The sequence below is a fragment of the Eriocheir sinensis genome, chromosome 61, assembly GCF_024679095.1.
Source record: "Eriocheir sinensis breed Jianghai 21 chromosome 61, ASM2467909v1, whole genome shotgun sequence".
Taxonomy (NCBI): Eukaryota; Metazoa; Arthropoda; class Malacostraca; order Decapoda; family Varunidae; genus Eriocheir; species Eriocheir sinensis.
In genome coordinates this window covers 7,983,934-8,000,837 of record NC_066569.1, presented here as the reverse complement: position 1 = coordinate 8,000,837, position 16,904 = coordinate 7,983,934, and the positions used below count along the sequence as shown (strand labels likewise).

The 16,904-nt window shown below is 43.4% G+C and overlaps 1 protein-coding gene across 4 annotated transcripts in view; it reads left to right on the top strand.

The window, feature by feature from the left end:
* The window catches only part of LOC126986326 (sodium/hydrogen exchanger 2-like), a 70,917-nt gene extending 54,133 nt beyond the window's left edge, over window positions 1-16,784 (top strand). For 2 of the 4 annotated variants that reach the window (XM_050842378.1, XM_050842380.1), the window contains 7 exons: window positions 1,133-1,288; window positions 2,213-2,313; window positions 3,602-3,757; window positions 4,480-4,542; window positions 5,044-5,194; window positions 11,983-12,136; window positions 14,229-16,784. In XM_050842378.1, coding sequence (XP_050698335.1) covers window positions 1,133-1,288; window positions 2,213-2,313; window positions 3,602-3,757; window positions 4,480-4,542; window positions 5,044-5,194; window positions 11,983-12,136; window positions 14,229-14,665 — 1,218 coding nt within the window. In that variant the 3' untranslated portion in view covers window positions 14,666-16,784. Of the gene's footprint in view, window positions 1-1,132; window positions 1,289-2,212; window positions 2,314-3,601; window positions 3,758-4,479; window positions 4,543-5,043; window positions 5,195-7,765; window positions 8,114-11,982; window positions 12,137-14,228 lie in introns of those variants that run through there. The other 2 variants (XM_050842379.1, XM_050842381.1) reach the window with 2 other exon arrangements.
* The last annotated feature ends 120 nt before the right edge of the window (window positions 16,785-16,904 follow it).

Below are 16,904 nucleotides of genomic sequence, written 5' to 3'. Positions count from 1 at the left end.
GTGTTTTTCGTGAAGATGCATAAATTTCTATATATATACACTCTCAGTCTTTCCTCGGCCATCCACACTGCACCGACACTAGCTCCCTCTCCCTCCACCTTCTCACCCTCTGTTGTCCTCCCCCAAAACTCACCCCCTTTCCCTCAATACATTAACACACTCCCTTCATCCCTTCTTTCCTTAGTCATCCATCCTACAAGCTCTCTACTTCTCTCCACACACACCCTCAGTCTTTCCATGCCCTTTTTTCTTTCTACACACACCTACAGCCTCTTTCCATATCCTTCCCTCGACACACACTCAAGCTCTCTCTCCCTCAACACACTTCCATCTTGTCCCTTCCACAACACACATTACCGATCTCTCCACACACACCCTCAGTCTAAACACATCCTTAGTCTTTCCTTTTCCTCCCCTCGACACACACTCAACCACCTTTTCCCTCAACACACTTCAATCTTGTCCCTTCCACAGCACACTTTACTGTTCTCCACACGCACACCCAGTCGAAACACATCCTTAGTCTTTCCATATCCTTCCCTCAACACACACTCAACCACCTTTTCCCTCAACACACTTTACTGTTTTCCACACACCCTCAGTCTAAACACATTCTCTATTCTTATTCTTCCCTCGACACACACTCAAACACCTTTTCCCTCAACACACTTTACTGTTTTCCACACACCCTCACTCTAAACACATTCTCTATTCTTATTCTTCCCTCGACACACACTCAAGCACCTTTTCCCTCAACACACTTTACTGTTTTCCACACACCCTCAGTCTAAACACATTCTCTATTCTTATTCTTCCCTCGACACACACTCAAGCACCTTTTCCCTCAACACACTTTACTGTTTTCCACACACCCTCACTCTAAACACATTCTCTATTCTTATCCTTCCCTCGACACACACTCAACCACCTTTTCCCTCAACTCACTTTACTGTTTTCCACACACCCTCACTCTAAACACATTCTCTATTCTTATCCTTCCCTCGACACACACACAAACACCTTTTCCCTCGACACACTTTACTGTTTTCCACACACCCTCAGTCTAAACACATTCTCTATCCTAATCCTTCCCCCGACACCCTCTCAAGCTCTCTCTCCATCACCACCGCAGGGCACCACCATCAAGCCGCTGGTGGGGCTGCTACAGATCCAGAAGCACCGAAAGGGCAAGAAGAACCTGAGCGAGGAGATTAACGACACCACCATGGATCACATAATGGCCGGCGTGGAGGAGATCCTGGGCCAGCACGGAGACTTCTACCTCAGGGTGCGTGGAGGACGAGGGTAGGGAGGGAGGGAGTGGAAGGGTGGGTGGAGGGTGCGGAGGCAGGGAAGGGAGATGGGTAGCTGGTGCAGGGTGTGTGGAGGGAGGGAAGGAGAAGGGGAGGCATTGGAAGGGAAAAAGAGGGAGATGGAGGAAGGAAAGGTTGAGGAGGAAGAGAGGGAGATAAGGGGAAGGGAAGGGAAGAAACAGGGAATAGAGGAAGAAAGGGGAAGGAGAGATGGAAGGGAAGGAAGAGAGAGAGAGAGAGAGAGAGAGAGAGAGAGAGAGAGAGAGAGAGAGAGAGAGAGAGAGAGAGAGAGAGAAGGGAAGAAACAGGGAATAGAGGAAGAAAGGGAAAGGAGAGGTGGAAGGGAAGGAAAAGAGGAGAGAGAGACTGGTTATTATAAATGTTGCCAAATTTGATGAAAGAATAATATAATCTTTCTTTTTGCTTCTCGTCTTCATTTTTCCTCCCCATTCCCCTCTTTTTCCTCTCTCCTTTCATTCTCTATCTTTCCTTCTCATTCCCTGTCCTTCCCATTTATTTCATTCCCTTCCTATTCCTTTCCTCTCATCCCCATCCCTTCTCCCTTTCCCTTCCCTTCATATCCCTTTTCCTCCCATTCTTTCATATCCTCTCCTCTCCATTTTTCCTTCCCTTTATATTCTCTCTCCTTTTCCCTTCACTTCATATCCTATCTACTCCACTTCCCTTTCCTCTCCATTCTTTCCCTTCCCTTCCTTTTCCTCTCCATTCTTTCCCTTCCCTTCCTTTTCCTCTCCATTCTTTCCCTTCCCTTCCTTTTCCTCTCCATTCTTTCCCTTCCCTTCCTTTTCCTCTCCTTCCATTCCCTGTCTTTATTTTTCCTCGCCCTTTCCTTACCCTCCTTTCATTTCTCTCTCTCCTACCTTCCCTTCCCCCCTCAGGAGCTCATCGTCCACTACAATGACCGATATCTTCGTAAGTGGTTCCTGCGCTCCACCTGTGAATCCAAGCTGACCAGACTCTTCGAAAAGATCGCCATCTCGTGAGTGCACCTAGGGTATCATTTATTTCTTTATTCTTTTCATTCTTTCTTTTATGTGTGTGTGTGTGTGTGTGTGTGTGTGTGTGTGTGTGTGTGTGTGTGGGTGTAGGCTAAATAGATGAGAGCTTGTCTATAAACATCATTTGTGTGTGTGTGTGTGTTGAGATATTATGAAAATCAGTGTGTTAGTCTTTGTATTGCTTATGTATGTGTGTGTGTGTGTTTTAAAGTTAGGGTGTGTGAGTTTAGATTAACCCAGTAGCTGCGGGGATCATGTTTCTTAAAGGTCCCTCTAAGCGAGAAAAATTAGAAAAAAATCATCACTCACACAAACCATTTCATAATATATATCAACACATTTGTGATCAGTTTATTTATCATCTATTTTTTGGGGGGGTATATTATGGCACAAATTTGGCCTGTCATTGCTACACGGTAAAGCCACAAATTTGGCCTGTCACTGCTACACGGTAAAGCCACAAATTTGGCCCGTTGCGCTTTTCATTTGTGCTCATTTATAAACTTCATGAAAATGTTTGTTTTTGTATTGTTTTCATGTGTTTTGAAGTTAGAGAGTGTGAGAACTTGTCTGTAAATTCATTTGTTCTTTCATTTAGATATGAAAATCAATTTGTTTTTGTATGTATTGTTTTAACCCTGTAGCAGTGACGGGGTAAATTTGTGGCTTTACCGTGTAGCAGCGACGGGCCAAATTTTTCCCATGATATAAACCACAAAAAATAGATGATACATAAACTGATCACAAATGCTTTGATATATATTATGAAATGGTTTGCGTGAGTGATGATTTTTTCTCATTATTCTCGCTTAGAGGGACCTTTAAGAAACATGATCCCCGCTGCTACCGGGTTAAAGTGTGTTGGTCAGCGTTTAAAGGTGTTAATGGTTGTTTTAAAGCGTGTCAGGAGTTGTTTTCTAATTATTCTCACTTTAAGAAATCTGATCCACGCAGCTACCGGGTTAAACCTTCACGAAAATCCATTAGTTTTTATTTGTATGTTGTGGATGTGTGGTCTGTTGTCATCTGTCCGTTCAAAACACAAAAGTCATCTCTTTTTGTTTGTTTGTTGTGGATCATGTGTCTGTCCCCCCCCCCTTCGTCACAAAATCCATTAGTCTTTATTTGTATGTTTGTGGATGTGTCAGAGTCTGTCCCTGTCCCTTCGTCACAAAATCCATTAGTCTTTATTTGTGTGTTTGTGGATGTGTCAAAGAGAGAGAGTTTGTCCCTACCCTTCCTCACCTCCACCCATTTCCGCCTTCCCAGAGAGCACTACGCCCACCTGTACGGCCCCGTGGCGATGATCGAGGACAATGTGAAGCCCTTCGGTCCGCCCATCTCCACTGTCTCCACACAAAACAGGGCGCGCACCAACTCCACCTTCGGCACTGCACATAAGGAAGAAATTCTCTCCCACCCTGAGTGAGTTCCGAGGCTGATGGAGGAGTTTTGCTTCTGAGTTTTGTTTTATTCTGCATGTTTTTTTTGTTTTTTTTGTTTTTTTTTTATCCATTTGTTTATGTATCTTAGTTTTGTTCAATTATTTTACTTTATCTTAGTTTCATTTTATTCTGTTTTAGTTTTTTCATGTTTCATTTTTCATATGTTTCATGTTTTATTTTTAGTCTTTTATTTCATCCTGTTTACATTTTTTATTGTGAATCTAAGTTTTATGTTCTATTATTTTACTTTATCTTGGTTTCATTTTATTCTGTTTCTTAGTTTTGTTTTGTTTTTTCATCTCGGTTTCATGTTTTATTTCCTAAAGTTCATGATTTATCCTCCATTTGTATTTTATTTTTATTTTTTTCTTGCATTTTAGTGTCATTGTTTTACTGTTCTTTCTTTTAGTAATTTTTTATTTTTTTTATTTCATGTTCTTTTCCTTCTTGTTTTTTGTATTCATCAACGTAATGTCTTCTTCATCTTCTGTTTCTTCTTTTTTATTTCTTCCTTTCCCTCTTTGTCTCCTATTTCTTCTGCATCTATTTCTTCTTTCTATCCTTATCTTCTGTATTCTTTTCCATACTTTAAGCCATTTGTCTTTATTAATCCCTTTATTTAAATTCTGCCATCCTCTCTCTCTCTCTCTCTCTCTCTCTCCCCTCAACCCGTGCCACTCCTTATGTCTCTCCTTCCGCCAGGTACACCATGGAGAAGGACACTTACGACCAGGTGGAGGACGTCATCGCAGAGTCTCCTGAAGGGTGAGTATCGAGTCTTTATTCTCAAACACTTCACTACCTCATGACACGCCCGCTGACAAGGCTCTCATAGAAGTTGCTGGGAGAAGGAGGATGGGAGAAGGAGGATGGGAGAGACAGTGGGAGGGAGAGGGAGAGAAAGGGAGAAGGGAGAAGAGAGGATATATGGGAAGAGAAAGTTGGAGAGAAAGGGAGGAGAGGAAGAGGGAGAGATAGAGAAAGTTGGAGAGAAAGGGAGAAGGGAGAAGAGAGGATATATGGGAAGAGAAACTTGGAGAGGAAGAGGGAGAGATAGAGAAAGGGAGAAGGGAGGAGAGAGGAAGAGGGAGAGCCAGAGAAAGTTGGAGAGAAAGGGAGAAGGGAGAAGAGATGATATATGGGAAAATAAATATCCATTCTCAACAATCTGTCTGGTGAGGTGCAATGCGGAAAAGGTGGCAATGCGGTAAGAGACGAGGAAGGTTGGAGACAGAACCCTAACGCCCATCTTTTCCTCGCCCCCAACAGCGTACAGATGCGCAAGAAGTACTCCATCATCCCCATCAGGCAGGGCAGGGTATCCTCGGAGGTGTCGAGAACATCCAGCGTAGGTCACACGCCAGCGCAGGACGCACACATCCTACGCAAAGCCTTCCGCAGCAACCCATACAACAAGGTGCGTTTTGATCCCACAGTAAGGGACGGGAAGGAGGGACGAAAGGGTGGCTATAGGGTGTGGGGGGGATAAGAGTGAAGGGAAGGAAGGGATGGGAAAGGAGGGGGGTAAGGAAAGAGAAAAGGGAGGAAGGTGTGGGTATTGGGAGGTATAAGGGTGGAGAGGGTTAAGAGTGAAGGGAAGGAAGGGATGGGAAAGATAGGAGAATAAGGAAAGAGAAAAGGGAGGAAGGTGTGGGTGTGGGGAGGGTATAAGGGAGGGAGGAAAGGGGTGGGATGGGCTAAGAGTGAAGGGAAGGAAGGGTGAAAGTTGGGTTCAAGGAATAGGGTTGAAGGTATGGAGGGCTAGAGAAAGGGTGAGGAAGGAAGAAAGGGTGAGAGTTGGGTTCAGGGAGAAGGGTTGATGGTATGGAAGGCATTAGGAAGGAGTGGAGGGAAGAAGGGGAGAGCAGGGCAGAGCTTCCTATTTTTTGTCTGCATTATTTGAGTCATGTTTTTTGTGTATTTGTTCTTAAGATTTCAACATTTTCCTACAAGAATGTGTTTTTTCCAAGACTTCTCCATTTTGCTACAAGTGATTTTATTCCAAAGAGTTTGACATTTTGCTACAAGAATGTGATAACTGGATGGTATTGTTGAAGCTTTCGATGTGAGTTTTCATGCAGTGTGACTAACTTATTAATATCTCCCAGACAAAAAAAAACTACAGGATTGATATGGTTTGGTGAACTTCAATATATCACCACTTGTGTGTCAGAATCCTATTGTTTAAGCTTTTGATGTGAGTTTTCAAGCAGTGTGCCTAACTTATTAATATCTCCCAGACAAAAAAAAAAAATAAAATAAAAATAAAAAAAATACAGGATTGATATGGTTTGGTGAACTTCAATATATCACCACTTGCGTGTCAGAATCCTGAAAAAAACTTAATATTCTTTTCTTTCTTTTTTCTGTGTGTGCGTGTGCATTTCATTATTTCTGATGATGGTGTTTTCTCTCAGTTAAGATCCTCCTGAAACAGGCAACTACAACAGAAACCTTTCCCTCCACCCTCTCCAGGCACCACACTTCCTGCACCACTCCCTCCCCTCACTCAGGCATGCACACACACAGGTGGTAACCATCAGATCTATTTCTGTGAGGTGTGTGTCTCTGCGTGTTGCCCCGTCGCCCAAACCCTCCTGCTCGGCGGCCTCAAGTACACGATAGGTTTTGCAGAGGTCATTCACTGTCTGGTCTGTACTTGAGGCTCCTGGACACTAAGGGCAGGGCACAGCGGCAACACCTAGGACACAAACACTGCAGAAGATGCCACCTTACTTTCCCGGCACACACAGACAGAGTGATACCGTTTTCTGCACCTTCGAGTCCCCTTTTTCCTCACTTATTTTCCTATTTTTCACCTCATACTAAAACACACACACACTCAGTTTTTTTGCATCTCACTTTATTCCCTACTTCTTGTTTCTTAATTCACATGTCAGATTTTTTTGCATTTCAGTCACTTTGTCCCTCACTTCTTTTTTCATTTAACTTCTGTCACAGTTGTTTTTTTGCATGTCGGTCACTTCATTCCCTGTTGTTTTTCTTATTTCATACTTACAAATGCAGTCAGTTTATATTTTTGCATTCTAGAGTCAGTTCATTCTTGCTTCTCTTCTTATTTCATACTTACAAATGCAGTCACAGTTTATATTTTTGCATTCTAGAGTCAGTTCATTCTTGTTTCTCTTCTTATTTCATACTTACAAATCCAGTCACAGTTTATTTTTGCATTCCAGTCAATTCATTCCTGCTGCTTTTCTGATTTCATACTTACAAATGCAGTGTTTTTGTTGTTGTTTTTGTTTTCTCATTCTAGAGTCAGTTCATTCCCTGCTGCTTTTTCATTTCGCATCTCACACAAACACAGGCAGTCAGCTTTTTTTTTTGCATCCCATAGTCAATGCATCCTCCAATTATTTTCTTATTCCCTGCCTCACACAAACACATTCACCTATATTTTTTTTTTTTTACGCTCAGCTTCCGTCAATGCCTAACTCCCACACCTTTTCTTTCAACGTTTCCCTTTTTTTCCTTTATTTATTTCAGCGTATTCACCCACCTCTCTCGGCTCTGGTTCTGTAAATACCTAACCTTCATTTCCTGTTATTTTCTATTTTCCTTTATTTATTTCAACATATCTCTCTTGGCTCTGGTTCTGTAAATACCTAAACTTCATTTCCTGTTAGTTTTCTTCTTTCCTTTATTTCTTTTAGCATATCCACCCACTTCTTTTGGCTCTGCTTCTGGAAATACCTAACCTTCATTCCCTGTTTATCTTCTTATACTGAAACACACACGTTCTTTTGCATTCCAGTCCCTTCATTCCCCACTTCTTTTCCCATTTCAGACAAGACGAACATTCTCCCTCCCTATCTGTTCTTCTCTTGCAGCCTTCTACAGTCCCCCCTTACTAATTCGTTCTTCCCCTTCTCTCTAAAGGGTGTTGTGGTACCATACAGTAGACCATTACCCACACCACCACCAACACCACGCTCACTGTTACTGTTCAATTTACCCTTACCCACAGCGTCATCACCATCACCATCATTACAATCGCAGTCAGTACTCTCCATGCGCTCCGAAACATCATCTCCAGAATCACTCCACCCGTCATCGTCACCACTGCCGACGATCATGGCCCGACCCTTGACATCACCGCCATGCCCACTACAATCACTCCTCCGCCGGCGATCAACATCACCCACGTCATTACATCTCCCGCCACAATCACAACTCAACTGTCCATCCTCACCCTAAAGAGTAAAAAAAACAACCTCACTCTCCACCCCAACCGACCAGCCCAAACAGACTGGGCTACAATCACGACCACCACCACCACCTCCACCTCCACCACCACCACCACCACCACAATCACTCTTCTCACTACCCAAACTTGCGCCACAGTGGAGCAAGAAGGTGGACCAGGAAACGAAGGACAGACAAGCCTTCCGTGCGGCCCTCAAGCGCTCCACCGCCAGTGCCCGTATGAAAAGGTAGAGCACAGGTAGTGGGTGAGGTGCACAGGTACTGGGTGAGGTGGTTAGGGAAGGGTTAGGGAGGAGGAGGAAGAGCTGTTCAGGCAAGGGAGGGATGGAGATGCAATAAGGATAGATATCTTTAGAAGTTGACCCAAAGAGAAGAGGAAAGGTTGGAGAGAAAAAGTAGAAGAAATGAGGGGGAAAAAAAAGACTGAAGGGATAGGAATGATTAGAAGAATGAGGGAGAGAGGCAAAGGCTGAAAGAAAGTGTGGGAAGGTTAGGAATTTATAGAACCAGACCCAGAGAGGAATGAAAAGGTTAGAAGAAGTGAAGCAAAAAAACTATAGAGGCCAAAGAGAGTGGAAATTTTACAAGAATGAGAGAAAATAAGCAAATGCTGAAAGGAACGGGACAGTTAGGTATTGAAGAAGCAAAGTCAGGCGGTGGAAATGTTAAAAGAAATGAGGGAAAAGGCAAATACTGAAAGAAAAGGAACATTAAAGTTATATATGTACAGAAATATAGCATGGAAAGCTTAGAAGGATGGAAAAGGGCAAATGTTGAAAGAAAAAGTGCAAGGATAGGTATTTACAGAAGCAGATAAGGGGAAATATTAGAAGGTACAAAAAAAGGGGTGTTATAGTTATATATGTACAGAAGTAGAGCATGGAAAGGTTAGGAGGAGCGAAAAAGGCAAATGCGGAAAGAAAAGGTGCAAGGATAGGTATTTACAGAAGCAGATAAGGGAAAATATTAGAAGGTACAAAAAAAGGTGCGTAAAGTTATATATGTACAGAAGTAAAGCATGGAAAGGTTAGGAGGAGCGAAACAGGCAAATGCGGAAAGAAAAGGTGCAAGGATAGGTATTTACTGAAGCAGATAAGGGGAAATATTAGAAGGTACAAAAAAAGGGGCGATATAGTTATATATGTACAGAAGTAGAGCATGGAAAGGTTAGGAGGAGCGAAAAAGGCAAATGCAGAAAGAAAGGTGCAGGAAGGATAAGTACATAGAGCATCAGATAAGGGGAAATATTAGAAGGTACAAGAAGATTAAGTATTCATATAAGCAGAGCAAAGAGGAGTGAAGTTATTAGAAGGATGAGGGAATGAAGGCAAGTTCTGAGAAAAATGGTTTGGTATTTATAGAAGTGAACCCAAGAGGAGTGGAAATAAGGGAAGGATAAGGAACATGTAAAAGATCATATTTAGGGGTAGGAGCAAAAGCTGTTCAGGTGCACCAGTTTATAAGTATTGGATATTTATTATTTTTGCTATCATGTAATAATATCCGTTTCCTGTCATATTTAGCCCCTTCCACCCAGTTTAAGTTTTGGAGTAACTAATGCTCATAACCTCTAGAGACACACCATTTCCCTCTTAGTTTTATTCGTATATCATAATCCCCTCAAGCTAAAGGGGCTATCACACTGGGCAAATTTTCCGTGGATCTTCAGTCAAACCACGATTTCCGCTGACGTGGCTCTCATGTTTCTGTGGTTTTCTGACATGTCCACGATCTTCCAAAGCTACGATAGATTTCACCAAAGGACGACGGTATTACTCACCATCATCATCAGCAGCAATGAGAAGAAACAAATGAGAACCTCGCTAGCGGAAATCGTGGCTCAACTGAAGATCCACGAAAAATATGCCCAGTGTAATAGCCCCTCCACCATTCCACTTTTACTCATAATCCCATAACTCGTTCCTGTATCGTTTAATAAGCAAACATTAAGACCCTAGAAGCTGTTGTCTCGGCATATGGTAACTTGCTTGCACCTCGCCTCTGCATCAGCGTTAGGACAGGACCCTCACTCTTCTCCTGACTCTGCAGGGATGACAGGAAGGAGGACCAGAGGAAGAAGTCGGCATGGAGTGAACAGCAGACTCGTAGGAAATAAACACACTCGCACACATAAACCTTGAGTGTATGTAATGTCAAAGCGTACACACACACACACACACACACACACACACACACACACATATACACGACACAGGGCAGCCACACAAAGGTACCTGCTGGGGATACTTTTAGAGGTGTCTCCCCTCTAGAGTGTGCCAAAGACAACCTGATGACACTCCTACGGCCCCTTTTGGCCTTGCGTAGGAAGTGTGGGTTTCAATTTCTCAATCAATTTCACTTGTCTAAATTTTTCCTTCCACACAATACAACCATGACTCAAATCCTTTAAGTTCCATCGAGGTAAATATATGTGACTAGGTAAACACACACACAGACACACACACACACACACACACACACACACACACGAGAGTAAGCAACACAGTCTCCTGGCAGTAAGGGTCGAGGGTCCAAAATGGCGTATTTAAGCAAAGGCAAGACTTTTTGATCTCTTAAGGGCACTCACTGCATGGGTTGCCTGGCAGCACCCCCACCACCCACACACCCAGAGACTCGTTGTGGGGAGCAGCATCACCCACTCCCCTACATGTCTGTCTGGTGCTGTGTGTGCCAGGCAGAGGTGCACGCCACCCACTGTACTCTCACCTATTTCTTAGAGTGCCGCACACCAGAAAAGCTACAGAGGAAGCCTCGCTGATGAAGTGGTCGCTAATGAGCAAAGATTTATTAGTTTTTAGTCAACGTAGATATTTTTCAGTAGCTTTGTCACCAGAGATTATCATACATACTGTAGCTAGAAACTCCCAGAGATATTTTTCATGGGTTCCTCCAAAGTTTAAAGTTGGGAATCACTGCACCAGAGTAGTGTGTGTGTGTGTGTTGTTGGTTGGCACTCACGCCTTGACCTTCTTCCCCCGAGGTGAGCACAGGCAGTTGAGGCAGCAACATCTGCAGGAGTGTGGCCACAACCTGCACCACTGACACTGAGCTTCATTTTATTTCAGCAACTCAGGGAATGACAAGGCTGTGTGTGTGTTTCACAATAATGAGCTAATTTTTTCATCAGCTGTGCACACACTGACACAGAGACAGCCTGCAGCTTCCTCCCAACTGCATGGTGCACACCACCACTCAGCATGTTGCTTTTTCACTCATGGTGGACCCAGGTGGAGTGACCAACAGGTGTCCACCATGATGAGGGAAAGACAAGTTGCATCACCAAACCAGTAGAACACCACTTTAACCAATTCCAGCTTAGAAATTAAACATGCTTGCTTTCAGAATGACGAAAGCTAAGAGATGATTTAAAATCACAACTAACTAGTATGTAGGAAGCACTACTAGAACCAGTATATATCTGGTGTGTTTGTGATTGCCATGAACCCTTTTCAGGTCATGTCCAGTCATGTCAGGTTAGTACAAAGCTGGTGTTCCATGACCTGTTCACATCCTTACATGTAGCGGCAGCATCCAGGTTGTCCACAAGAGATAAAACCATTGTGACAAGTCTGAAAAGACTATACTCAGAAAGTTAGTGTATGGCATCATGTTGTGGGTGCCTGCACAGCTGTGGAGTGATGCACAAGTCACCTCTACCATAAATTCATTAACAGAATGCTGGTTTTGAGAGCAGCTGGTCCAGTGTAGCTGCTGTTATAATTTTCTCTTTGAACTTTCAGAAAAAAACATACATCTTGATTTTTAAAGGTTAGTGTGACTTGTATATCCCTAAATACTAAAGGCAGGACAGGACAGAGCTGACAATCTTGGCAATGGAACAAGCCTGAGGACAATCCTGGACACAGACCCCGTGGGTGAGGGTCAATCCTCCACCACCACCACCTGGGGCCTTCCTGTTCCCATGTAGCCTAACCATTGATGTTGTTGTTGTTACAGCTGCACTACAAGTACAACCCCAACCTGGTGGGGGAGGAGGACCAGGAGCTTGAAGAACACCTCAACCGCCGCCACCTCAATGCCCGCCGCTTCACCCACCTGGCCACCTCCACCCGGCGGTCGACCATCGCTGTGCCGCCGCGCAAGAGAACAAGTGAGTTGAGGGGTCGTCTGAGGGATGGTGGATCATTACAAATCTGGGACGTCGTAGTCTGCATCAGTCGATATCGGCAGTCGGTGGCGCAAATCTATCGGTATATCTACTGAAATCTGTCAGATTAGATTAATTTCTATTTAAATCGTGAAAATTCTATAATTATATAACAATTATTTAAAAAAATATTCTTTTATGTTATTTCTTTTTTTTTATAAAAAACTCTTTAGAATAAAGTAAATTCTTTTCTTTTTTATACCTTTTCTTGCCCTCTTACAGAAACATGCCTACCCTACCACAACCCCTACACAAGCACACCTACAAACACTTACACACATAAAACTGGTTTTGTACACATATCGGTAATATGACACTTTTAATCAATTTTATTTTTTACTTCAAAATAACAATAAAAGTAAAAAAAAAAAAAAATAAAGTTAACAGAAACAATTAAAAAAAAAAAGGACTTAAATGACATAAAACACTTAAAACACTGCTGCTTACAAAAAACACAAGGAGATTAAAACACGAAGCATAAGGGTTAAGAAGCCACGACCACCACTAGGCTACTGTTCACGCAGTGGGGCGCTAAGAGTGGGGCTTCCCGCCACGAGCGAGTGACTACCAGAGTGGAGGAGTCAGCTGCTTCTGATTGTTCAAACGGCGCCAGAACGGCCGGTGATTGATGGCGATGACGCCAAAGCTGAGTCCTGAATTTCCTGGCGCCTGCTTCCTATAGATGATGGCGATCTCGAACGATCGAAAAACTTGTCCGTTTCATTTTTCTCTTCTTCTTTAACAAAGTCTTAAGTCTTGCTTTTTCAATCTACTACCGTCCGACCGAACGCGATCATTGACGATCATGATGGTATTGGTTCGATTTCTTCAAAATACCGAATGATCGGTATCGGTAGCAGTAATCTACCGCCGGTAGTACCGATCCCAAATGTCAATCGGTAGTCCCAGCTCTGATCATTACATATGCAAATGGTCATCCAAAGGTTGTGGGCCATCAGGTAAAGCAAGGGGTCATCTTAGGGGTTGTGGGTCATCAGGATAAGCAAGTCAAGGAGTCATCACTCATAATATCTGTTGGGCTGAAGGAGTCATCTTACTGTGTCAGTCATCATCTGGTTTAGTGTGTGGCAGTGCTGTGCCTCCACACTGCCGTCAGCCCAGTGTGTTGGTCTGGCCCATGGATGTAATGCTATGGTAACTGATGGAATGATAGCCAAATGTACAGATTCTCATTCTCTGCTTGCTTAACACCCTTCTCTCCAGGACCAAGAAAAAAAAGGTCAGTTCAGTGTACCTAAATGTTTAGTAATTGAAATAAAGTAAGCTTTTGTCCTCACACTGTGGAGTTGGCTCAGATAGACACTTAGACCTTTTGTTGCTTTAGAATCGCTAGTGTGGCACCATAGTCTGCCGTCAGCTTCAGTACTCACACGTGTACCTGGTGTGGTAGCAGCAGCCATTTGTAGGTAGGGACGTGTGTGCACAGATCCTTCCTAGTTTTTGAGGCTCCTCAGTTTCTTGGTTGATTGTAGTAGCATAGCTTGGGGCATATAACCCTCTTTCAAAGTCTCCACTAAAATTCTTCTATCTGCATATTATACATTCTGGACACCAAATATGTAACTCCTTCAGGGTCTTCATGGATATAATTGTAGATGTTACCCCCATTTGTGCCACCCCTTAAAGTCTTGTGCACCCCCTCTGGCTATGCTTCTGGTTAACTAGATTATAGTAACTATAGGGTAGCATCTTCAGTTTTGTTTGGACTAGTGTGTGAGTGGCTGTGTCCCTGACAGTGGTGGTCTGGAGTGGCTGCCAATAGGCTGCTCTTCCATTCAGGTCCTCATGGCAGTTTCAACACAAACTTAGTGAGGCAGAAGGAATTGAAATCACATCACCTGAGTTTGGGCAATGTGAAGGATTTTCACCTGCCAGTTTGGTTTGTCGCTTCCTGACATACACAACCAATAATGTTAATACCCTTGAGTTCATGTTTGTTGTATCACATGACCACCCCACCAAACCCTGCGGTGAGGGAATGTAGCCAGTGACTAACCTAACCCTTGCTCCCCAGCATCGGAGGGCAGCGGCCTAACTGAAGGCGTGCAAGAGCTGGTGCAACGCCACAACCTGAGACGTCAGTCCATGAGGCAGCTGCGGGGAGGCCGCCAGCCACTCCAGGGCTGTTTCTCCTCCCCTGAGCCTGGCAGCTGGTCACCCGCCTCACCAGGAGTCCTGCGTGCCCTCCAGGAGATGGTAGAGCCAGATGCCCCCCCAGAGGACACCACCACCTCCCCCAAGACACCCCAGTCCACCCCCAGTGACCGAGTGGCCTCCCCATGGAGCTGGAACAGCCCAGAGAAGACAAGAGATACCATGGCTGAGCGTGCCGGGTCAGTTGACACCCAGCCCAGGGAGCAGCAAGCGGAGGAGGAGGTGCCTCTCGTCAATGTGTCGAGGGCAGGGCAGGATGCTCAGCACACTCAGCAACACTCCTCAGACAAGGTGTAGCAAGTGGACAGTGGACAACTGCTGCAGTGCTTCAGTGTTGATTGTAAAGTCTTCGATAGTGACAATGTGACTTGTTATGCTCTGGTATGTCACTGGGTGTTCTACACCCTCAAGGATCCTAAACTTGCTGCCTGTGCTGTGTGGAAACTTGATAACAATATCATGCACAGGATTGCACAGGAAGTTTGTTCTCAAGGGACAGGACACCACAAGACTCAGGGCTACACACTGCACACATGTATGTACAGTTCTGCCATTAAGTGTACACATGTTTCAACTGTGATTCTTCTTTGCATGACAAGGGAAAGCTTCATAAGCTTACTGATATGGCATGAGCCAAATGACGCCTTGACAGGATATTTCTAGAGCTAGAAGACTAACAATAAGCCAAAAATATCTGACTGAGCAAAACACTGAACGGTGAAACTAACACATGCATAACTGGATCTTCACAAGGACGATTGTGGTAGGTGAGTGGATCTGTAGAATCAAACTGTGTCCTGCTGTTTTTTAGGAGTCAAGTTGTTTTCACCCCACTGTAAGACTGGTGCTTCCTTGTGTCCGCTCTGGGCACTCCTCTCTGAGCGGACATGCCGCAGCTGTGTTGGTGCATGGCAGAGGACAAGGTAGCCTGACACAAGATAGTATAAGAAAAATACCCCAAATTTAAAATGTATATGTATAATAGTACATTTGCCCTTGGACATTAAGCAGACACAAGCCTGCTTAGTGGCAGTCAACTTCTGTCAGCCTTCAGCCAGCCCAGTTTGGATGACAGTGATGTAGTGTGTGTTTACCTTCACTCATCCACTCTCCAATAAGTACTCACACCACGAAAAAGGTTCTACTGGAAAACTTGGCAGAGGTATAAAAATTAAGTTGTCTAAGTACTGATGTTTCTTATTTTTCTCCTGACAGCTTTGATCATGTTCATGTAAGGTCAGTGTTTTGAGGTTGTTCCCTCCCTGATGTCTGGCACTGGGGTTTGAACTGACTCGCCCCCTTGCTCTTCACTTCCATGGCTTGACACTGACTGACCCACTAAACCACCTATGTCACGTTCATCAGTATTTTGACAAATGGTTAGTTTTATACCTCACCAAGTTTCCATGGTAACCTCTTTGCTGATGCAAAGACTCCATAGCTGGGAAAAAGGACACAAAAATCCATGGGCATACATAACCTGCTTGACCTCATTTTGGCGTGAGGACAGCAAACCTCACTCCACTCCCCAAACCATCCCATCTCTCCCTGCACTGCCCAACAGACTAAATGTGAAGACATTGTAACTATATTAACGAAGTTATAGTTAACTACACTAATAATTAACATGTGTGCATTGTGTGAAAGTAATTTTGATACTATATTTTGTGTACAGTTATGATTATGAGCTGTGTGAAGAGTATGACTGAGGATGTTAACTTGTTCAGACTTTTAATGTGATGTTTATGAAGTATATATATATATATATATATATATATATATATATATATATATATATATATATATATATATATATATATATATATATATATATATATATAAACAATTGAGAACATCTACTTGGTAAGATGCTTTAGTTTTTTAATATCTTATGCTGCCATTCTGTACATGGGTTCCCCAAAATCTGAAATCTGTTAATCTCCCGGGTCACCTTCATTGTTGAGTCACTGTCAGGAAGCTCTCAGACCCAGAGACCATCAGCTGTAGGACCTGCAGTGACTTGGGACACTGAAAGGAGTGACTGAAGTTGGTTGGTGATTGTTTTGCCTCCTCAATGTTTTCCTAAAGTTTGAATTCCACTGAGGCAAGCATTAAGATTTTCCCTGTTACCTGCCTTCACACCAGCCCAGGCAACCATGAAACATGTTGCTAGAATGTTGCCTACGTGGAATTGCACCTTTGGGCAACATGTCGTGTTGTTGAAAGTCTTGTTCAACAAAAATGTAGAAAGCCAGGCAAGTTGCATGCAACATGTTGCCTCAGTGGTGACACCTTAACTCTTCCTCTGAAATTACCGCGTCATATCATCTATAACGGTTTTGTTTAATGTGTAAATATCATAACCTAAGGCATTGTATATCCTGTTACTATGACAATTAATAAAATCAATAATAAAGCCTTTCCTTCCGTCATATACGAAGCACACACACAGTTCAGGTTTCCCCATTAATCTTCAATATGTGTCAATATAACTACATTTATACCCAGTTTTCAGGGAAAACTAAAATTAATGGGC